General features: G+C 29.6%; 1 protein-coding gene and 1 long non-coding RNA gene across 3 annotated transcripts; one reads left to right on the top strand and one right to left on the bottom strand.

The window, feature by feature from the left end:
* Positions 1-5,311: 5,311 nt before the first annotated feature.
* LOC106765187 lies at positions 5,312-12,578 on the bottom strand. The gene is made up of 3 exons (XM_014649718.2): positions 12,311-12,578; positions 10,232-10,732; positions 5,312-6,109 (listed from the first exon to the last, which is right to left on the bottom strand). Exons 1-3 carry the CDS (start codon positions 12,516-12,518, stop codon positions 5,583-5,585), a joined length of 1,236 nt encoding a protein of 411 aa, XP_014505204.2. The 5' UTR covers positions 12,519-12,578; the 3' UTR covers positions 5,312-5,582.
* LOC111241886 lies at positions 10,622-13,920 on the top strand. Of its 2 annotated transcripts, none has more exons than XR_002668272.1 (3): positions 10,622-10,756; positions 12,306-12,487; positions 13,391-13,920. It is a non-coding gene; the product is annotated as an uncharacterized LOC111241886 (long non-coding RNA). The 2 variants fall into 2 exon arrangements; XR_002668273.1 differs by having other exon boundaries at positions 13,373-13,920.
* The last annotated feature ends 10,387 nt before the right edge of the window (positions 13,921-24,307 follow it).

Raw genomic sequence — 24,307 nt, 5'->3', positions numbered from 1 at the left:
GCTTGGGTTTACAGCTCCAATATCCTCTTCTTTTTCACTCGAATTCTCTTATTCTACACTTCAAAGTCATTGGATGCCATATTCTCTATCAATGCCTTAGCCTCCTCAAGTGTCTTTGACTTGATCATGCCTTTAGCTGAGGCATCTAACATCAACTTTGTTTGTGCTCTCAGTCTTTTCAAAAAGATGTTGATCTATGTTGGCTTATCAAATTCATGAATAAGAGTCTTTTTTAGCAATCCTTTGAATCTGTACTATGCTTGACTCAATGTTTCATCATAATCTTGGTGGAACGAAAAACTTTCTTATTTCCCTTGGTTTACCTTTGACTGAGGAAAAAATTGTGAAAATGTTTTATAACAACATCATCCCAAAAAGTCAAAGCTATTCTCATACAAAACAAGAAAACACTAGATGACATAAGTTAGTAATAATTGTTTATTTATATTAAAAAATTAACTATACACAAAAAATAGAAAGAAAAGTATATAAACAAATTATAAATAATTTAAACCAAAATTGGTAAATAAAACACAATTGACTAAACAAAACTCAAATCTTCGACAACGACGCCAAAAACATGTTATGATATTAGCAAGTGTACCAAATCGTACCAGTAATAAAATGGATAAGTTCATATATTGTTTTTCCAAGAGACTCGTGTTGTTTAGAAAAACCATGTTTATTCACTTTTTAAGACGAAAAACTTTAAAGTAATGAAAAATATTGATTGTTATGATAAAATTCTAAATTCTATAAAGCAAGTAAATTTTCAAAAATAACTATATGATAGAAACTTCACCAAGATTAGATTTCATGCAGCAAATCAATATGAAAACACTAAACAATATAAATCTAATTTTTTTATCTAACCTTTACATCACAAGTGACCAAAACCTAATTCCTTAGAGGAAAGTCTAAACCTTAATAGTAAAATCCCTAATCTCTTAAATAGTTTACCAAAGTTCGCATTAAGTTTAGATATTTAGATGTTTATAATGACTAATTAATCACACTTTATATCTAGAGGCAAATTATTAGTTGTTCTATCTCAATCAATGTTTTAAATTATTTTCCAACAATTAGTTACCTAAAATTATGCAATCAATAGTCATGGAGTTAAGAACAAGAGTAGAACACAAGAGTAATGGAAAAGAAGTATATTGAATATTAGAAATCACAAAGAGTGAAGATACACACGTTTAATCCCAATGAATAAGGGAGTTTGTTACTTTTATACATTTTGAGCACTAGAAATATGAAGAATAATGATGCTAATGGATGACTACAATCTTGGAATGCCTCTCTTTCATCTTTCTCTTAGGGTTGGTTTCATATTCCCTAAAAGAATCATTTAAAATTTTGTAAAGCCTTATATTTAAATATTTTCATAACACATAGTCTGTTGGGCGAACTACACTCACTGAACGGCCAAACCTCTCTTCGTTGGACAAATGGGCCAAACTGGTATGGGTTTGAAATTTGTACTTGAATTTGTAACTAAAGTATCTAGGTCTAGATAACTGATTTTGCTGATAATTTAGTTATCTCCTTTTTAATCTTTTAATTCATTTGAGATTTCCATTTTTCTATATAAGATATTTTAGAAATAAAACCAAATGCTTATATTTCCAAAATTATTAAATAAAACTTTACAAATAAAAGATAAAAATTAAAACATGATAATGCTAAGAATTACTTGTTAGGATTTTTTCTTCCTGTGGTTTGTCATTGTTGGTCATGTTGCAAGTAGACACCGTGTGTTTGCAAAAATCCACCCTGGTCCACTAGTACAAAAACAACGTATAACGTCGAATATTTTGGGTCTTTTACGTCGAATTCGAGAACGATGTCATATCGGGAGATGTTAAATCGACTTCAAATTTAAAAAATTTGACGTTATATTTAACGTCTAATTTTATCAATAGTTATATTTAACGTCTAATTTTATCAATAGTTTTAACGTTAATCAATTTTTTATTTTTTTTTAATTAATTGTGATCCTTTTTTAGACGAGACCTGAAAAGCAGAAAAACAACCAATTTTAGTTTTTGGCATTTTATAAAGCATGAACTATGAACGTGTAGTATAGTATCAATATATAGTATCAACAAAAAACAAAAAACAACACACAAATTCAACCAAATAACAACAAACAAACAAGTTAAAAAAAAACAAATAAGTTCTTTAAAACAAAAACGAAAACTAACCTTCATTGGGTTCGTTAGAATAAAGTGTTTCCACCAGTGAGAGAGAAAACAAAATGCGCCTATGAAGGACAAGAACACGAAAATAATCGGTCAAAACAAACGAAAATCATACATAAAGTAGTTAATTTACATGCATTTGTATCAAATGAAAGAAAGATTACATGTGATGGTCGTCAAACTTCGTTCGAGAAAAGTTTGAGAAGAGAAGAAGGTCCCGCGCGCTAAGATAAATTGAATGAATTTTCAATCTCTCGCTCAAATTAAAAAGGGAAAACTTTTGGTTGACAAATAATACGTCGAAGCTCCTATAGATTCGACGTATAATTGGTGGTTTAAAAGAAAAAGAATTAAAAAGGGGTAACTCTTTGTCTTCTAGCTGAAAAATAATACGTCAAAGCCCGTACAAAATTCGACGTATTATATGTAGTTTAAAAGAAAAAAAGAAAAAAATAATTAAAAGAGGTTACTTTTTGACTTCTGGTTGACAAATAATACGTCGAAGTCCATACAGATTCGACGTATTATTGGTGGTTTTAAAAAAAGAAGAAAAAGAATGATTACCATAATATAACGTCGAATTCCATACAATTCGACGTTCTACAATTGAATTTATTTACAAAAATGTCATCTATCATTTTTAACGTGACTATTTAGTGGTTGGACGTTGAACGCGTGACATTATACGATGTTTTTGCACCAGTGGTCCCATGGTGGGTGCCAAAATGTTCTTATAAAGATCGAGATGTACTCATGTTTTCAATGTGTCTACTTGCGCTCTTTTACTTTTCAAGCTTATGTGCCTTTGAGCGCTTTCACTTGCGTGGTCTCTTCTGATTTAGCCATATAAGTCCTTAGTTGGGGAGCCCGATGCTCAAGTCAACGATACATGACAGGTGAAAAATGCTATAATAAAATGAATCTGCTGACATGACTCGTGAACAACGACTATTTATAGTACCTGTATCAATCTTGTACTTTATGGGCCTAAAATTCTTTGTCTCTCGTTTCAAGGATTACTTACTCGTGATTAATTACCTTAATCCTTTTGTAACTCATTTTTCTTAACATAATACTACCAGTTTAGATAGTTGGTGTCATATCGTCCCTGTTGATACGTTGGTCGAGGTGTTCTACTTTACGACCCCAATACACTTTAATTACTTTTTCATTAATCATTTCTAACACTTTTATTAAATTGACCTTATGTAGAAGATAATATAATTACTTTAATATTATATTTATAAACATGTCCATTTAAATACTAATGCATCAAAGTGACCTACATATAGAAAAAGAATTATACTTAATGATTATATTATATATTGATGTGTAATGGGTGCTTATTCTATTATAACTAAACATAAATTTACAAGAAATTTCAATATTAATTTTTTTATAACATATCTAATATTACAAATATATTGTATATTTAATAAATAAAGCAAAATTTTGAATGTCGTGTCTTAGACATGTTAAGTTTGGGACGACAACATTATGTTAGATGTATACAACTTCCTATTATAGTTATTTTGGTATCATAGTTGTAGGCGATATAGAAAATATATATATTTTTACGTCACCGAAAGACCTGACTTGATACATTGAACTTATTATATCAAGTGTACAAATATCTGTCATCGTACATGCATTGATAGACTTTACATTGTAACTGAACTTACTATGACAAATATTAAAATACTTGACATAATAAGCTAACTTACTATAATAAATATTAAAATATCTAACATAATAAGTTCAACTTATTATAAAAAGTATATGAACATAGTAAGTCTAACTTATTATGACAGATCTTTGAATACTTGTAATAATTAGTCCAACTTATGGTAATAAGTATTTTTAGACTTGTTATAATAGGTGAATATTTTTTTTTATTACTTTTCTTTCATGGAGGTGGATGACAATTGAGATGAAGCAATAAAAGTAGATAAAAATGATAACATAAAAAAAATAAATGAGTAATAATATAAGTATGAAAAATAAATTTTAAAAAAAATCTTTTTATGTCAATTACACCAATCACAAACATAAAACATGACTCTCGCATCAAATACAATAGTAATCAATATAAAAAAAAATAACTTCTTACATCTACTTTTATGTTGATTTCCTGACAAAAACAAATTTATCTTTATTTACTAAAATGTCAGCAAATGTTGTTAAAGTTAATGTAATATAGGTGTAGAAGGTTGTTAAAGTGGTATTATAACTACGCATTGTTATCATTCTGGTTAAAAAGATATATTAGTCTATAATTTTTAGGTTTAGTTGTGACGAAGGTTAAAGAATCTTCCACTAAATTGATTTGATTTAGTTGTTTTTTCATTTTATATTCAAGTGCTTATTTGATTTCAAATAAATTTATATTATGTACTAATATGAACTTTGACACGTGCTTATTTAATTATTTATTTATGTTAAAATTAATCAATTGCCATGTTAATGATCTTATTTTATCTAACTCCTTATCTTATTGAATTGTTAATGTTTCCCTTGATCTACCAGAAAGTAAATTATAATGCAACTTTGAACACATAAGTTATTTTGGTTTACTTATTTTTGAAAACAAGTTTTTCAAAACTTTTAATGAAATTAATATCATAAGAAAAGTTTTCGAAAACAATAATCACGGGTCTTTAAGTTCTCAACCTATTGATTTTTTCAAAGAAGAAAATATATATAGGATTTTCCCTAGGAATTTTTGAGAGAAAAAAAAAATGACTAATAAGAGGAGATTTAAAAATGTTACAATAACCTTATCCAAATCTTTAAAATTAATTGAGTGACTTCCCAACCTCTAGTTAAAAAAAGTCAAATTATGAATTATAATATCGAATAATGATAAAGATACACTTTCATTTTATATACACATGTTAATATTTATTTACTTTCTATTCCTCTCTTCTTATCACATCATATATATTACTAAAGGTATATAATATATCATGTATTGATAAATATTTTTAGTGTATATAAATATTTTTTTCTTCAAAATCAACAACAATGACATGATAGAAGATGAATTAGAGTGAAATTTTATTTTTATTTATATATGAATAATCTATATATATTTTTGAGCATAATTTATTGAAAATACATGAAAGGGGTTAGAAACCCTCCACTTGTATATAGTATAAGTCTATAGATGATATAATAATACTTGTTATACACACTTATTTCCATATATGAGAATGAAGATCATAGTCATAACTCCCAGGCCTCTCTTGGTAAAAAAGAAAAGACAGAAATTATAAGAAACACATGCTTATAAAATTATTCTCTAACTATATATATATATATATATATATATGATAATCTCAAAGGCTGAGAAACCCTTATGGATGATCGAAAGTCTTATGGTTTACGCAGGCTTATCAACTTGACATCATCAACCACAGGTCCACAGAGTGAAGAGAAATCATCACTTCTCATAGTGTAAAAGGTGCTGAGGAACATGATTCTTGTTCTTGGTCCAACAGCCACAAACTTAAGGGCTGCACGTTTGAACCCTCCTTTGCCCTTGGATTCGTAGGGCACTTTGATGGTGTCTTTGCCTGCAAATCCTTCCACAATCATGGAGCCTTCGCAGGAGTTGCTGGCATCCCCTACAGAGAATGAGAGCACGTAGGTTTTGCCAGGGATTGTTCTTGCCACTTGAGCAATGGCACTCTCTTTTCCTGCTATTAGCTCCACTGCTCTTGTGCCCTGAGGGACTGAGAAATGCTCTGAGTCTATGTACTTCACTGCCTTCAAGGACTCCACCATCCACCCTGGCAGAGGAGAATGGTCATCCTCAATGTTCGGTGGGATTATCACACCCCATGATGAGTTCGGAAACACATACGGTCCTTCTTCAAATCCACCATTCTTCAATAGGTTCTCTGTCAACGAATGTCACATAATTTCATCAAATCATAAATATTATTTCATCCACGTAAATATTTTACATTCATTTTACATTAATAAGCAGTACAATAACACGCTTATGTGTCAGTTACATTCATTTGACGTGGTAAAATATTAGTAACTTTTTAAATTGTGTAATTTGATTGGTTGAAAAAGTTGATTAGGAAATTCACTGGATGTCACTTGAATATTAAAGTAAAAAAGCGTGTTAAAATATAATTATTCTTTAAAAAAATAAAAAAAATTACATTTTTATAACCTTTTATTCTTGTAATGTATATTAAATAAATATAAAAATGTCATGATCCAACTAATTTTAATTAACACATGCATATAAGAATAACCACTCTTAAGATTTCATCAAAGGAAATATTGTAGTTAGGTTTTAAAATACTTCCAGCTAACTTATTAGATGTAAGATAATGATACTTTCACAACATTTTTTATAGTATTTTAACATTATTTACGTGTTATTATTTTATTAGTTTAAAATTACTCTATAATCAATAATAATAATTATAAATACCACCATAAACCAAACAGAAAGTGACACAAAGATGATGTTAAAATATGGTCAAAAAAATATTGTCAAAGTATTATTAATGTAAATGTATAAGTTAATTTTATAAAATTAAATTAGATATTAAATTCCCTTCTTCTTTAATGATTTCCAACAATACTTTTGAGAATATAATAATGATAGAACTGCCATTTTTGAGTATTACATTTTAAAAGAATGTTTGATCAACCACTAATTTAATTTATATGTGAAAGTGGGTGCAAAAGAAGTTAAAAGGTTAAGAAATTAAAGTTTTGTAGATCTCCATGCCTTTCATTGGGGATATTCAATGAAAATAAATCCAAATCCCTATATAAGTTTTTACAAAAAGTATATATATATATATATATATATATATATATATATATATATGTATATATCATTAATGCATATATGTATAGTTGAATTATGAGTGAGACTGATTGTGCATAACTAAAGAAATAAAGGGGATAGTTGGTTATTGATTGCATGTTGTGGTCCTGTATGTATAATTTAACACAAACACATACACACTAATACAGAAACACTCATTTAATTTTCAGTACAGTGTTTTATTTTTTCCTATTTTTAAGGGAGCAATGTTTTGTTCAATCAGAACCTTTTTATTCACCTAGGTAAGTAATGAACAGTGAACTGATTCCACATCACATGCAATTAAGACCGAGTAAGAACACAGATGTTATATTCTAGTCTCAGACACATTCTGAATTTGAATTTATGCTGCTTTTTGTACTATAAGATGCATAATTGCATTTCATAAATATGATTGGAACATCCTACCTACCTAGATAATATGATGAACTATTAGTGTAGGACCACTTCCAACCTGTTTTTACTTAATTTTCTCATATATCTATGCATAAACACCATATAATATAATATAATAATATATATATATATATATATATATATATATATATATATTTATATAACCTTTTAGAGGTTTAATCCATCTTCTTTCTCTTACTATTGATGTTTGTTTTTAGTTGTGTTCTTTCTATGATTGATAAACATTTCATCAAACAGCTAGGCAGCAATTTCACCAAACAGCTATGTAGCAATAACTACAAAGAATGTTACATCAAATCAAACACCTTGTGTGCATGTGTTTGTGATTATTTGGTATAGCTAACGAAAGAGTTAAGATTATAATTACGAAAATAATATTTTCACACACATTGATATGAAGTTGCAGAAAATGAATTTTTATATTAGTAAAATATAAAATAATATAAAAAAAGTGTTAAATAATTGTAAAAAATATTTGTGTCAAGATTTCATCATTATGTAACATAACATTTTAGTGTCTTAAATTAAATTTCTTTAATTCACTTTATTTTTTTCCTTTTATTTTTATTATTTTTTTCTAACTGGGATTTCTAGACCCATCATTTTATAAAAGGTTGTGTTGTCCAGCTTTCTCTGAATTGTCTTTTCTTCTCACAAAGAATAATTTAAACAAGATATTTTAGAAAAAAAATCTTGCAAAAACTAATAATATTACTTTATATAAAAACAAATGAAAGTTATAATTTTAAAATTAAAATAAATCCTCGCGTCAAGTTTTGAATAAATTAACTTATTAAGTCAAACGTTATAAATTATTTTAAATAAATACTTTTAGAGTTTCAGTTTTATTTTCAAAGTTTAATCGAGTTACACTTCAAGGTTAACCAAAGTCATATATTGTTTTAAAATATTCACTTTTAAAAGAAAAAATTAGGCCATTTGAACTGAAAAAAAAACGTAACCTAAGAGACAAAAGCAATTTTTTAGAATTAAAGGTTTATTCATTCTGCTACCATGCTTTCATTCAATGTAAGTATTTATTACGTGGAATTAATAAGAAAAGTTATAATTTAATGCGATTATAATTTTAAAAGAACCGTGTTAAAAACAGTCTTTTTTTTTATTAGTTAAATGTCTTAAAAAATTATAACTTTTAAAATTTCATTTTTTTTAAATCGGGAGAGAGTTAATAAATGAGAAACAATACTTATTAAAATAAATTACTTTTTAACATATTTGAATCTATATTAAAAATGATTAAAAGTATATGAAAGGGAATGTTATTTAAAACAAACTTATATTATATATATATATATATAATTGATGGAGAACAAAATCTCTCCCTGAATTTTTGTTTCCTTCAACATTACAAAGTTTTAAAAGAAAGATTTAAAACATTTCGTGTGTATTAAAAAAAGAATCTTATATGTATTTTGAAATTTCAAGTTGATATAAAATAATTTAATTTTAAACATCTCTTTTCTTTTCTTCTTTTAAATCAAACAAGAAAATAACTGTCACTTTCTTTTCCATTAAAATCGCTTTTTCTCTTCAAACCAAGTATGATATGTAATCAACTTTTTATTCGAGTGTAACCAAACAGTCCCTTAGGAAATTGAATTTTTTTTTAAGTTTTGTCTAATTCAAGTTCCAATGCATATACACTATCAACGTCCTAAAACAATAATATCTATTAGAGGAAGTAATATTAATTAATTAACTCCAATGCCTTAATCATCACAACTAAACAAAGGTGAATTTTGATTGAGTTTACTTGGGTGAACAGAATTCGATTCTTGAACGCGTTTTCAACATTATGATTTGATTGTTTAATTAAAATATTTCTTTTGAATAAATAATTTAAAAAAATATTTATTTCAGTTGATTAAGATTGTTTATTAAAAAAGTATAAACATATCTATTTTGAAATAAGTTAATTAGATAAATACATCAAACAAACCGGAATTAGTTTGAAAAGCTTACCGATTTATTTTCATGTAAAAGATATTAATTATAGTTTAACGATAAAATAATCTCGAATTTAATATTAAGTTGATTAAAAAACGTTTTAACGACAAGTAATTTTGAGAAATTTAATTACATTACGTAATTGAACTTGTTGTATGTTTAGGAATTAAACCATATTTATATGTTTATCATTTATATCATTATGTTCAAAACTAAAAATTAGAAAAAACGATAAAAAGTAAAAAAAAACATTATTAAAATGAATTTCTTTTTTTCCTTTTTAAATTTTAATTTAATTTTCCGTATTCGGATGAAAATTATTTCTTTTTAAAAATACTTTTTTTTAATATTTAAATACAATATCATATATCAAAGTTAATTAAAAAATAATATGTTAAAATTTAATATATATAACTTAATATTATTGGTTGATAACTTTTTAATAAGACGTATGGGTAACTTGTGATTAGTTTTTTTAAATATTTTTTAAATATAAATTCAAACATATGAATAAAATATTGTTAAAAGAAATTATTAAAATATCATGATTTTTAAAACATACACATTGTAATTATGAAATTTATTTATAAATATAAAAAATGGAGAAATTGTAATCATATGCAAAAAATTCTCTTATTTAACATGCATATTTTTTTTACACTTTTATTTAATTTTTTTAATTAAAAAAGTATTTAAATACAGAAACATTAAAAAGTGTTTTTTTTTTTGAGTAGTAATAATAATAATTATAATAAGAAAGGAGGAAAAAAGTGTAACTTACGGTTTGTAGGTCTGGGAGGATAGAGAGTCCTGAGAGCAACCGAATCAATGAGGGGCCCACAGGCGGGGTCCTCCTCCTTGCCAGGGTTGTGAATCAGCATCTCCACCGTCTCGCTCTCCGCTTTGAACCCGAACGCAATCGGGTCCCACCCGCTGCTCGTGTACAACGTCTGGATCGGTATCACTCCCCAGTCCGGCGTCACCGAGATGTTAATCCTCTCCTCCTGCGCGCACGTCCGAGCCACCATGAACGTGATTGAATAGTACATCCCCTTCAGCACCTTTATGTTCTGCTTTATCGACGCCTCGTTCCCCAGCCGCACCGCATACGCCCCCTCCGGCACCACCAGCAGCATGTCCCCCTGCTTCTGCCCCGACTTTATGTACTCCACGAACCCCGATATCTCCCATTCTGGAATCGACTTGCTGCCTCCCACCACCACCGTTCCTTTCAGATCCGACGCCTTCGGACCCAACTCGAAGTTCCCGTTCGCCACCAGTCCTGTGCTCACCGTTCACCGGAGAGGTTAGTTCACACGTTTTATTCAATTAAATTTTATTTCTGTTAGATAAAAATAAAATGGATTTATTTCTATAAATGATGCATTTATTTAGTAGAAGAAAATATTAAAGAGGAATGCCATAGAATTTCAAATTTTGATCAAATTACTTCTAAACTAAAATGTAGATGCCATGGAAACTAAAAAGATTTTAGTGTTTTTTTTTTTCTACTTTAACTGTATTTGTAAAAAAGTTGCTACAGACAATTAGGGTCCAACCTAATCCAAATCCTAAAATCTCTGCTGCAAAAACGGGCATAGGGTAGTTTTTACCATACGGAACAGTGTCCCGAGAAAGTGCATCTCTGAAGGCATGTGTGTGCTACATGTCCCTAGCAACACACAGGGCCATGTGAAATTCCAGAGCAACATGCATGCATTCTGCTTACCCTAAACTGTGGGTCCCATCACGAATTTAAAATATGGAATTTATGACAGCCGTGCAACACTACGGTCACCGTCGTATAGCTAGGGCAGTGACCCCAACAGTGAAAGGAAAAAAAAAATAATATTATTATGAAGGGTACATGCATAAATTATGTCCACATCAAGGAACATTACTACAATAAATTCATCCCTCTGTGGATATTGTAATACCTACACTTTGATTTCTACCTTTTTCATTCACTACCAACATGCATGAGTGAGGCACATGTCACATTAAATAGTCTTCAAATTTTAGTACCTATGAATTATCTTATCTCCTTTACACAAATGTTGTATAATCCACTCTAATTAATAATTCATCATGAAGTTAATTTACTTTTTCTTAATAAAAAAAACTTTTTATTCATAGATAACATAGGAATATGACTCAATAGTGGTTTGCCTAGGTGACTTTAAACACACATGAAGAACTTAACATAATTTATTTTTATAAATGACTTGTAAAATAGAATTGTGTTATATATATATATATATATATATATATATATATATATATATATATATATATATATATATATATATATATATAGATTTTTCTCTCTAATAATAGGGGACTTGGATTTTCTAGTGCCCAATTTCTAATTGAGGACTTGATTTAGACCTCGTTTAACAATTTATACTTTTTTAATGAACAGTCTTATACATGAGAAATAAAAATATATATAGATTTAGACTTGACTTATTTGAACTTACTTTTAGAATGAGGCTTGTCTTTTTGTATTTTAATAATCTTTTGCATTTATATATAACTTCTGTGTTTTTTTTTCCTGTATATCTAACTCGAAATAGATATAAATGCACTTAAATGAATTGCAACCAAATACACTCAAATTTAACTATACAAAGGGAGTATTGGGTTTGCTAATGAAGATGAGAGGTATTTTTGTATAACAAGGATACCCTTATAAGTAAGCAGTGTATAATGGCAGTAATGAAGTCTAAAGATTAAAATTTTGTACAAAGTTTCATTACAAAATCTACTTTAATTAGTAAAGCATTAAGTGCTTAAATATACATATAATAGATGTATGAGTATAAATGCATTATAAATGAATGATTAATTTGTAGCTTACCATCGATAATGGAGAAGGAGACATGAAAGGTGGAATACAAGAGCACCGACAGAAATAGGAACCTTCCCTTCATGTTTTCTGGGATGAGAAACTCTGCAATTTTGGGATAATAATGAGGTGAAAAGGGAGGAAGATGAAAGAAGGGAGAAAAAGCATTGTGGATCAGTGGAGGGAGAGGTTTGGCCTTATATGCATGCTTTGTTACCATATCAGACTTAAATTTGACGTAAAATATCAAATGTGCCACTGAATGCTTATCTTCAAGATCATTTAGGTTTTGTTTTGACGGATTTGACCCTGCTTTTTTGGGGTTTTAGAATATCAACTGAATCTCACTTTTTTCGGAGCTAATAAAAAACCAAGTACATTTCAGAATAAAATTCCATTAGGTGACTTTTTTATTTATTAGAAATCATACAAAAATAGATTAAAAACACTTTTCTTTGTATTTTCATAATATTAGGTTCCCACTATAATTTTTTTTTTCAAAAAACTTTATCTTGATTATTTCTTTTCAAATTCATATAAATGTTGATTTTTTTTACAGATTCCTAACAAATATTTCAGTTGAAAATTAGTGATTCTAATTTTGTATATAGCTAAGCTTATTCAAAATAGGTTTTCTTTTAAAATTATATCATACATACATGGAATCTTTACAGAATTTAGTATTTTTTAAAATTGTCAATTAATTAAAGACCACTAAGAATATAAATTTTTAAAGTAATTATTACAAAACTCAATAAACTTATTAACAATCATTTATGACCCGATGACAATGAAAAATGAAAAATAGTATATGATTTAGATAGATCTCCTTTTTCATCTCAAAATAGTTTCTTAGGTTAACTAGTAATCTCTTTTTGAAAAAAATGAGCATTGATCAAGATGTGTTTTTTTAGTGATCATGTCATAAATGTAAAAAATATTTACTGATTTTGTTGACAATCGAATGAATCCATATAAAAAAATACAGTTCTATAGTTAACTGATTTTGTTTTTGTTTTTGTTTTTTTATTTATAAAAGTTGAATCTGAAACCTTACTTTACCAAGATCAACAGTGTCTTATGTTATGATAGACTAAAGGGAAGAAGAACAAAGATACTACTTGGAGCTGAAATCATTAATGGTGCATTGAAAGATGAAACATTTGCATGTTATTAGAGTCCATGGAGAAAACACATCACGAGGAAGGTGGGGAAGAGGAAGAAAGTGAGGACAAGAAGAGAGAGAGTAAGAGAAAGTGACCCACAAAAAGGATCTAGGTGGACTGTATTGGGCATTGTTTCATGATGATGGGATTGCTGCAAAATAGTCACCCACCTATAATTGGGAAAGATCACACACACATACACACATTGGTTTTGTTCATGGGCCTTCATTCATGCTTTCAAGTTATGTGGGCCTTTTCATATGGAAAGTGGTTATGCTTTCACTCTCACTCTCATGCATGGATGATGAGGTCCATTTCAATCTCCCATCTTCATCATTCAATTCTATATTATTCATTTATTTTCATCTTAGAGTGACTTCCACATGCAAATCAATGTCTAATTATAATCTACCGACATGCATTTCATATTAAGAATTGATTTATATTGTTTTCATTTGAGGTTGGAAAAATCTTATAGAATGAAAATTGTGATTTTATTTTTTCTTATATTTTTTCTTTTGTTTCGATTGCAAATTAATTGAGATAACCTCATTATGATCAATTAATTACTGCATTCAAAGTATTATTGTTTTAGAGTATGAAATTATGGTATTTCAATATGTTGGAGAAAGTAGACATATTTAAAATGTTATTGGCCTTAACTTCTAATTAATATGAATACAAGACTATTAAATATACCGAAATAATATTTATATTATTATAAGATGTAATGAATGATAAATTCTAGAGAAATAGACATGGTATGAATGTTACGTACATAATCCTTCTTTTATTTTTTTCATTTAAGGAAAAAATTATAAATACACGATAGATCTTATAAGAAAAAGAGGAAAATGATTGATACACATTAAATAAGCAAAATTATATACCTTAACAAGTGTACTTTTTTACGTGTTTGGTTTGGTCTTTGGAGTTTCGTATCTAGGTTTCCCATATGAAAAATAGTAGTCACTCAAAGTAGTTTTTAGCTTAAGGGGAACTCAAACTTTCATAAGAAATCTTGGAAAAGCAAGAAAAGAATGGGAGAAAAAGATAAAGCAACAAATGATATATTAGGAAAAATAAAACTTATACATAAATTGTATATGTTTCGCATGGTTTTTGAAGCTTCATATTCAAAATTTTCTTATATATATATATATATATATATATATATATATATATTAAAAAAAACTATTCGAAATAGTTTCATTTGAATACGAATAATGAATATATGCTTCACTTGAAATCAAGGAAACATTTTATATCTTGCATCATAGGCTATTTCAGTTATTCCCTTTAACAGATTTTAATGTGCATTTATATTGATCTATAAGATACTTGCATATCCATATTTAAATTTGAGATCAGTGATTAAATTAAAATAATTTTGTATCATTTGATTCACATATTTTAGGAAATCTCTGGTGATTTGTTGTTCTAGTGAGTCAAATTCACATTCTTAAAGGGTAATTAATGAAGCCTGTAAAACAGAAAAGATAATAATAAGCAATTATTAGTTCAAATATTTTGGGATGAATATTAAAAGAAAACATTTTAAAACAACATAGCAGTAGTGAACATTAAAATATATATCTCTAGAAACATAGTAGATTACTTTAATGAATTTTTGTAGGATAATGATACTTACACCACATTTTTTTATAATATTTAAACATCATCTACGTGTCATTCTGTGATTAGTTCAAAATTATTTCACAATCAATAATAATAATTATAAATATCACCATGGACCAATCACAAAATGACACGTAAATAATGTTCAAATGTTGTCTAAGTATCATTATCCATTTTTGTATGCCCGACAAACACTTTCCTTTGAGTCCAAGTATTTTTTTTTCTCTCCACTTTATTTTAATTTTTCGTTATTTTACTGTACTAAGAAATTTAGTTTATTTTTGTGACACGAAAAGAGGGTTTCACCAACTTCCTTTGCTGAAATAGAAATTGAGATTAATGAGGAAAGTAAAAAAGGACATGCTGTTTGTTTAGGGCATATTTAAGATTCGAGAAGAAAGAGTGTTAAGAAAAGACCACGTATATGATAATTTGGAATTATAATAATTGATAATACATGCAATGAGTGTCATTAGCATGATAATGACAAAGTTAAGCTTTCTAAAATAATAATGAGAGTGGTCATTCACATAACATATGATATAAAATTATAATTTAGGTTGACCGTCTAGTTTTAGGTTCGGGCAAATTATACTGTTTGAACCTATCATTTAAATGGTACTTAAACATATTTTTAGTAGACTAATAAATTATAAAGATATATAATATTTATTTGGTTTAAACCTCTTTTTGGTCCCTAAGTTATGAGCTGATGTTCAGTTTAGTCCCCGTTTTTAAAAATGTAAATCTTTGGTCCCTAAGTTATAAAAAATGTATCAAATGAGTCCTTTTTTGATGTTCATGGTCAAAGTACAAAGAGCAATCTAAAGTGCTGTTATTATTAAGAAACAAATTAGAGCAATATAAAGATGTAGCAGTTGTTAATAAACAACCAAAAACAGTGCAGTTGTTAAGAAACAACCAAAAACAGTATTTCAAGTCAGAAAAGGATTCATTTGATACATTTTTTATAACTTAGGGACCAAAGATTTACATTTTTAAAAACGGGGACTAAACTGAACATCCACTTATAACTTAGGGACCAAAAAGAGGTTTAAACCTATTTATTTTATATATTAATACCATGTCAATAATTTGTTATCTTTTAATTGTTAAATGACATATAATTTTTTTTATTGTTTCATTTTACTTATTTATTTTTATTTTGTGTTGATTTTCTTTGATGTAACTTTGTGCTTAAAAGTAAACATATTAGTTACATTATAATGTAAAACTTTTCTATCAAATTGTCAAGCAACCAACTAAATCCAAGTTGATTTTATGAACATATCATCATGCAAATTCTCATTACTGCATGACTCATTCAGTGAACTCAAGTTTTATTATTCTTGCATTAGTAATAATGAGCAAACATAATTTGTCATTAATTAATTATTTTCAAACTTATTAATATTAAAAGAGAGGGAGTTGGAAGGGAAAATGGAGGAATGTTTCTTCTTCCATCAAAGTCATTGTTCTTTTAGTTGGTCAGCAAACATTTTATGAAAAATGGTTTTTGGTGTGGAAGGTTTTGATCACTTGATTTACTATTACTATTGGTCTTATTAAAGAACTTAGACGAGGGAGGAGAGTGAGCTACCTTCTTTGGATTTTTTATTTTTTTTAACAAGTAACACTTTTGTGGAGACTTTTTTTTTTCTTTTTCATTTTATGTTGGTCGAGGTGTTAATTGAACATTTTTATTGTGAGAATGAATAATATATTTGTTGGTATGTGATGAAAAAACTTTGAATGAAATTTTTATGTTTAGGATTAAGTTTTAAAAGTCTTTATGTCTAAATTTTTATGTTTATTGGAGCTTAAATCTTAAAAATCATAATATCACAAAATATCAAGTTTTGAAAGAATTATTTAGTTTTACAACTTATTGACCAATGCATTAAGTTAGTTGTAGTACAATTGACTCAGAGTTATTATATCTACATGGATTTGTTAAGATTCTCCAATATTTAGAGATGGATTAGATTCATTAAAACAATGTTTGAGTTGATTGTGAAAATTATAAAAACAAAAATAATAATGTTAAGGAATATAATGATAAATATGTGTTAAGGTTGGATTTAATCTCTTATTTTTCTATTGTATTACCATTTATCTTTTATACTTAGTGTGTCGTTCATTCAATGTCTTGGAAGTACTCTAAAGTAAATCTAGACTCATTCTTGCAACCTAGAACCTAAGAACTTTAAGTGTGATTCTTTCACTCTTGGTTGAATGAATTATTGCCTTAAGTGCAAGACTTTATATCTAGCCCATCCTTTAGATCATGTACAAGCCTCTAACAAGAATGAGATTATTTGATTGGATCACAATTTAGGAATAGCTTTCCAACTTAATCCAAACCAGTAAAATAAGATGAGTTATCAATTCATCCAAGCAATAAATATAAATCAAACCACAAACAATTTAATAATGTCATACATAAATATTAAATAGTACAAAGAATTAGAATCAATTACATCTAGCCTCTACACTAGAGATTTTAGCTACACATAATGATGAGAAATGATAAGCTCTTGGAGTTTTTTTCCCTCCCTTATGCCTCTACCTAATATATTCTAATTTAGTACAAAGATAATGCTCAAAGAAGCCAATAATAAGATGAAAAAAACCAAAGGCAAGACCATGTATTATAGATAATTTTGGGCGATGCTTAGCATCATTTTGTGGTGCTCAACAGTAGAGGTTTCCGCTTGTGATGGGTTTTTTTTAAGCTCAACCCTCTATTATGGTGATCAATACTTGAGTTTTCCTATTTTAGATGTTTTCCTTGTTAGCTTAGCCCATTTGTTTGGTGCTTCAAGTTTCCTTATTCAAGGGACTTTCTTGTGTGGCTCATCATAATTCTATGTCGCTCAGTTATAAGGCCAAATTTCATATTCTTTCTACTATGGAATACTCATACAATAATACTAAGTATTAAATGTCTCTCCTTAAGCCACTCATAAACCTTGCTACCTTTTCTTCATTAGGTTCATCTATTCCATCCCTAAGCATTAAGGATTCTAGCTCTTTGAAATAGTCTTTCACACATATTTGACCTTGTTGAAGCCTTGGGAGCTTCAAAAGAAGTCCCCTCCTATAATTGGAAGGAGTAAATGTAGCACACATAAGAAATTTAATGTCCCTCCAAGAATTCGAAGGTGGCCTTTGGTAATTGTCCAAATATCCCTCAAACTCCACTACCATTAAGTCTACTTGTTCTTAATCTCTTAGTGGGTTTACATTAAATAATTGTTAAACTTTTGAACATCCAAATCATTATCCCCATGAAAATTAGGGATTTGTTTACGGGTTGTTTTCTTGGAGGTGTGTTACGCCTAATTTCTCTCCTTCCATAGTATCTACAATCTCCTTGAGAGTTATTAGATGAATGTTGGGTCTTCTTCTTCTTATTTCTCTTGCTAATTATCACTTGGCTTCCTCCATTTCTAATCTTTAAATTGTCTCCCTCAAGTGTCTTTCACTTTCCTTTCTTGACAATTTCATCTCTTTGAGAAGCTTAACTGGGGATGACTCTTGGTTGAGTTGAGTCATCAAGGGCTCTACAACCTTGGGTATGGAGGTTTTGGATGAAGTGTTTGACATTTTTAGCACCTACATACACAAAAACTAAGACCAACAAGAAGCTAGAAACAAGGTTAAGGTTAGAAAAAAAAACTCTTAAACTGTTTGGTTAGCTTACCAAGTTTCATGGATAACATATATTTAACTCTCAAACCACAATTCAAGAGTGTTCAAATCCATTGAGGTCCAAATTCTTGAATGATGGAAATCAAATGGAAATATCCTCACCAACCATACACTCAAAGAAGTTCAAGGAAAGAAAACCACAAAGACACAACTTAAGAATTTCCTAGGGTAAACATGAAAAGCATAAAACAAGAAATGACATGTGAGATGTTGTAGAAAAAACTTTAACAAGACTAAAAGATGAAATAAGACTCAACGGAAACACTCAAACATGCAATAAAATCTAACCAACTACACATACCAAGAAGACTAGTAAATTGACAAGAATGGAACTAATTTTCCAAGGTCACCATGCAACCTAAAATGTTTAATTCTAGAACCAATTTTCATGCAACTTTTAGGCTATTTTTCTTTGCAAAACAAGATAAAATAAAATCTCATCCAGACCATATTATAGCAACAATACAAATTTCATTTTTTTATATTCTAGAATGGCTTAAATATATGAAATGGTTGCTAAATGAAAGTGAACACTTAGCTCCTATGTTCAAGCTCATCCAATCAAGTCAAGATACATGCATAATAGGCTAAGTGTTTTATCAAACACATTCAAGCATTGGAAACAAGATAAAGAAAACTTTAAAAGGAAACATATGACATATGACTAAGTAAAGGTAGACATATTTAAATACTAAAAACAACATAGACAGTGACACAAATATGTAGTTGTCATGCAATTTATCTTGAGAAAAGACCACTCCTTGACTAAACATACCCAAGCATATTATCCAACAACATTTAGGAACATTAAAAAGCACAACACAACAACTCAAAACTGCCAAAAAAAACCTGAAAAATGTTGTAGGGAATTGACACCCAACGAGGTGATAATAACACCCAACGTCGACCGAGTCAATGACAATCAAAGGCATTAGGGAGTAAAGGAAGGGCACTTGAAAATGGTGGAGGGGTTCTCAACGACACTGAGTCAAGGTCTAAAACTACAATATTAAGGACACCCAACACAACACGAGGTTAACGACTCACTTTTTCTTGTAAATTCACCAACTTAGCAAAGGGTAGGATGATTTGGACCATTTTCATATAGCTACACAAGACAATATTAAGCAGAAATAAAGGAAAACAACTTAAACCAAAGCTATATTACAAAATGATAAAATTACTCTTGTTGTTTTTAAAAGGACAAGATGTTTGTGTTTAAGTTGGTTAAGAAAGTCTTGAGAAGATCCCCACTAGACATTAAGATAACAAGGTTATCCAAATGTGAAGGTTCAATTCAAGAGACTTAAGGAGAAAGAAAAGAGGACGAATTCAAATTAACAAAAGAAAGAACCTAAGATAATAGAGACAACATAAAATGTAGGAAGGCTAGATGAACATAAAAACATAAGAACTTGAATTAAAAGAACAAAGATGGAAAGTAAAGGAAATGGAAGAGGAAGGGGAAGGAGGAACGCCACTTGAGAGATGGACCAAAGTTGAAGATAAGACCAAGGGATAACTCACTCTTAAAGAGAGGCAATAAACCAAAATTGGATATAAGAACTCTACTTTTTCATTTAATAACCCTTTACTAGTAGGAAGAAGGTCTTCTTAAGTAGGCTAAGTGATGGCAACCTCCTCAAGGTAGGTTGGGCCAAAACATAAAGATATTGTTATGGTGAGGATGAAGGTGCAAAATCTATGGAGGATAAGGGGTAAGGCTCACGACCTTTAGTGTTTTAATGGTGATAGAGTGGTGTTTTGACGGTGCTCTTAGAAATTAGACCAATTCTAGAGGAAGGTAGTTAGAGAAGACCATGTGAGATGCTCTAACCTTGACTTTAGAGACTAATATACTGGCTCAATATTTTGGCAACATTTTATTACTAATCTCAAAGTGAGAATACAAGGATGGAGACACCTGTATTTATAGGTTTAGGATGTCTCCAAATTGTAGAAGTAAAACCCTAAAAACACAAATTTGACCTAACTTGAAGACCAAGGTAAAAATCCTTTCCAATAGGAGGAGGATATATGGCCACTACCTATGGAAAATCATCTATAATGAGAACATGACACGTGACCACACTCACATGGGTGGGACGTCCCACACAGTTTTTCACCAAGCTAGGTTAAAAATTTGACCACATGGTCAACACTAGCTAATAGACGTCCACTTGGGTCTACATGGGATGTTGACCTTTGTCGACCCAAAACCCTACTCTACTTGGCCTAAAGTACAAGGTCCAAAAAAAATCCTAGACTACTTTGCCCATAATACAAGGTCCAAATTATTCCTACTCTACTAAAAGATCCACGATGGCCCAAGAGAGAGAGTTTAGGCCCATCTTCCACAAATAACTTCAATTCTTCTTGAAAGTGTTTGGTCATGGCTAAGGGGTATGTCATTATCTCCTTCTTCTTCAAAAGGATTTGCCTTCAAATCTTCAAGTTGTCTTATGGAAGCATCCTCGTCTTCTTGAAGATGTTTGTATTTTCTTTCCCTGGGGTCAAATACCATTCTACATAAAACACAAGATAATACAAGTGTTAGTAGAATAATTATATAAAATATGTAGCTGACAAGGATTATACACCTTTGATCAAATGAATGATCAAGGTCCTAGATTTTAGGAGCATTTTCTTTGAAGCTCTTGTTTTCCTTTGGTTGAATGTATGTGCTTTTTGAATGACTTCTCTTTTCAAGACAAGATTTTATTTGGTATTGTCTTTCCATTCTTCTTGAGGAAGATGGTAGGAAGACCTCTTTTGTTTCTTAACACAAGCCTTTGGTCCTTAACATAATGACTCTTTTGTTGGGACACTCCTTGGACTTGTGTTCTTTTCTTTGGCAATTATAACATTGATTGTTAGAAATTTATTTATTTTTCTTTTTCTATTTTATTTCTCATTTCCACTTAATCCTCTTCTACTTGAGGAGGTGTGAAAGGATGAAGTACAAACTTCCTTTTATTGTGAGTGATGGTTATTTCATTGGTATAACCATTATGTATGGATTCTTTGTCAAATAACCAAGGCCTTCCCAACAAAATATGACAAGCATCCATAGGTACATGTCACATAACACACTATCCTCATAGCTTAACCATCACCTATGGATAGCTTAACCATTACCTATGTGGCCTCTACCAAGGCACTTGAAACACTTAATGTCACGAGTACGAGTGTGATGATGTTCCCACCCTTGGTTTCTCTTTTTCCCTCTCTTCTCTTTCCTCTTTCCCTAGGCTCCTAGAGGGTTCCTCTTCTACCATTTGTTTTTCGTCCCTCCTGTAGTCTTTCTTAACACTAGAGTTAGAGTGAAGAGTTTTCAAACTTTTTCTCAAAAGTTGTTGCTCTACCTTTATGCAAATTTGCACTAAGTCATTCAAATATTGGTAGGCAACAATTTCACTCTCTAATCTCAAGATTGAGACCACTAAGAACCTAGAGATTGTAGTCTCTTCCTCCTCTCTAATTCTCATTGTTATCATATAGAGCTTCATTTTTTGTCTATATTCTTCTACGTTCTTGTCTTTTTGTTGGAGCCATTGGAGTTTGTCCATTTTCTCCGTATGATAGTATGAGGTAATGTGTCTTCTTCTCATAACACTTTCAATGTTGATCCAATAATTGACTTCAGGAAAATTAAAGAGTTTTCTCTCTCTCACTAGGAAAGTCCACCAATACATGACATTCTCTAGGAAGCTTAAGGTTGTTAGGGAGACCTTTCTCTCTTCACTCACTTGATGGGATTCAAAGAGTTGTTCTACATTCATTTCTCAATTTAAGTAAGCTTTAAAATCTTCTTTACAATGGAAATAGGGGAGGTCTACCCTAACTTCTTTTGGTTGGCTCTCTCTTTCACGCTCCCTATTAGCACTCTATTTGGAGGAGGTTTATAGTATTGATTAGCAAACCTATTATCCTCCTCATAGTGTGTGATTTGTGTTGGAGTTTTGGAGATTCTCTTTAATTGGCTCCTACTCCTCAATTTTTCTTTGATTTTCTCTTCTTTTTGTCTAAGACTTCTTAGCTCTTCCTATATGGTAGCAAGTTGGGCTCCTCTTTCAATTTTATCTTTTTGTTTTAAAATTTCCTTTTTCTTTCTCCAACTATTAAGTGATTTTAGTTCTTGGGACAAATTGTTTAAACTTGGTGGGGTCTCTTCACTAGAATCACTTCTAATTTAGTAGGATGAAGTCTTAAACATGTTTATATTTTTGTTCCCTTTTCAAAAGATGCTATACACAAATAATACTTATATTTCAAAAGAAATTCTTTAAGAGACTTAAGGAGACAAAAGAAACTTAAGTTAACTTTCAGGAAAGGGAGGTGAATCACAAAAAATTACTTAACAACCAAGCTTTTCTTAGCCAAAGTTTACCTCAAGTTCTCTTGTATCAAAATTCTCAAATGAAATCAAATTTGATATATAAGTAGACACACACTAAACTATAAGCAATTAAAGAAAATAATTAAACTAAATTATATGGCCTAATGATAAAGTCAGAAGGAACTTTGGATCATCCAAACTTTAGTTTTTGTTAGGAGATGAGATTGAGCACCAAAGATTCCCCCAAGACACCTAACAAGGTCGTGACTCACAAAGGAAGAAAAAGCAATTTACAACTCAAAGAAAATACATACAAATTTAGCTCTTCCTCCCAAGTGTTTTCTCTCTTTTCTTTTATCTTTTTGCAAGACTTTCAAGCTCCAACCAAGTCTCCACCACCTATGATACTACCTCAACATTTTGGTTCACCTTAAAAGCGAACCTACACCACGAAGAATGCCAAAAACCAAGAAGGAGATTCCAAAAAAAAGTAAGAAAAGGTTATGAAACAAACAAGACTTTTCAAAAGGATTTATGTTTGAAAAAACCAAGAAAATCAAAGAAGAGAAGCAAAAAATTAAATGGTAAGAAAAGAAGGTTAAGCAAACAAAGAAATGACCTAAAGAAAGATATTAGAATACATGCACAAAACTAAAAATAACTAGAGTAGAAAGTGATGCTTCTTGTCTTTAGCAAGTTGTGAGCAAATTTGGCACTAAGGCCATTCTTTTAACATCATTGACCAATATGTAAACTATTGGAAAATGCAGCAAAATGAATAAAAACAAAGAGCAAAAAGTAGCTACACAAATTTCCCAAACAAACTAGTGGTATTGGTCAAATGCACATAATTTTTAACACTTTTTCTAGGATGTTTTGTTACTTCTTTAGTAGCCTTTGCTTATAATCTTTTAGAACTTCTTTTCCAATCTTTTCAAGGGCAAAACAAGAACCACCACACACCAAAACAAAATTTATATATTGATATGAAAGCTCAAGATATTAAGAAACACAAAATAGAAAGAAACCTACTAGAATAAAAAATAGAGCATGAAACTCAACAAGACATAAAAGAAACTTAACTTTGAGAATTTGTCAATGGTCTAATGACAAGCATGAAATAAAAATGTGAATTAAAAATACTCAAATATA

The sequence above is a fragment of the Vigna radiata genome, chromosome 6 (genome assembly GCF_000741045.1).
Source record: "Vigna radiata var. radiata cultivar VC1973A chromosome 6, Vradiata_ver6, whole genome shotgun sequence".
Taxonomy (NCBI): Eukaryota; Viridiplantae; Streptophyta; class Magnoliopsida; order Fabales; family Fabaceae; genus Vigna; species Vigna radiata.
This window is presented reverse-complemented; position numbering and strand designations above follow the sequence as displayed.

Bases quoted from the DNA above. Each gene is read 5' to 3' on its own strand.
- LOC106765187 (XM_014649718.2), bottom strand. From the start codon at position 12,518: ATGGTAACAAAGCATGCATATAAGGCCAAACCTCTCCCTCCACTGATC. The intron at 10,733-12,310 runs GTAAGCTACAAA...CGGTGAGCACAG, and splicing joins CTCCTTCTCCATTATCGATG to GACTGGTGGCGAACGGGAAC. The intron at 6,110-10,231 runs GTAAGTTACACT...ATTCGTTGACAG, and splicing joins TCCTCCCAGACCTACAAACC to AGAACCTATTGAAGAATGGT.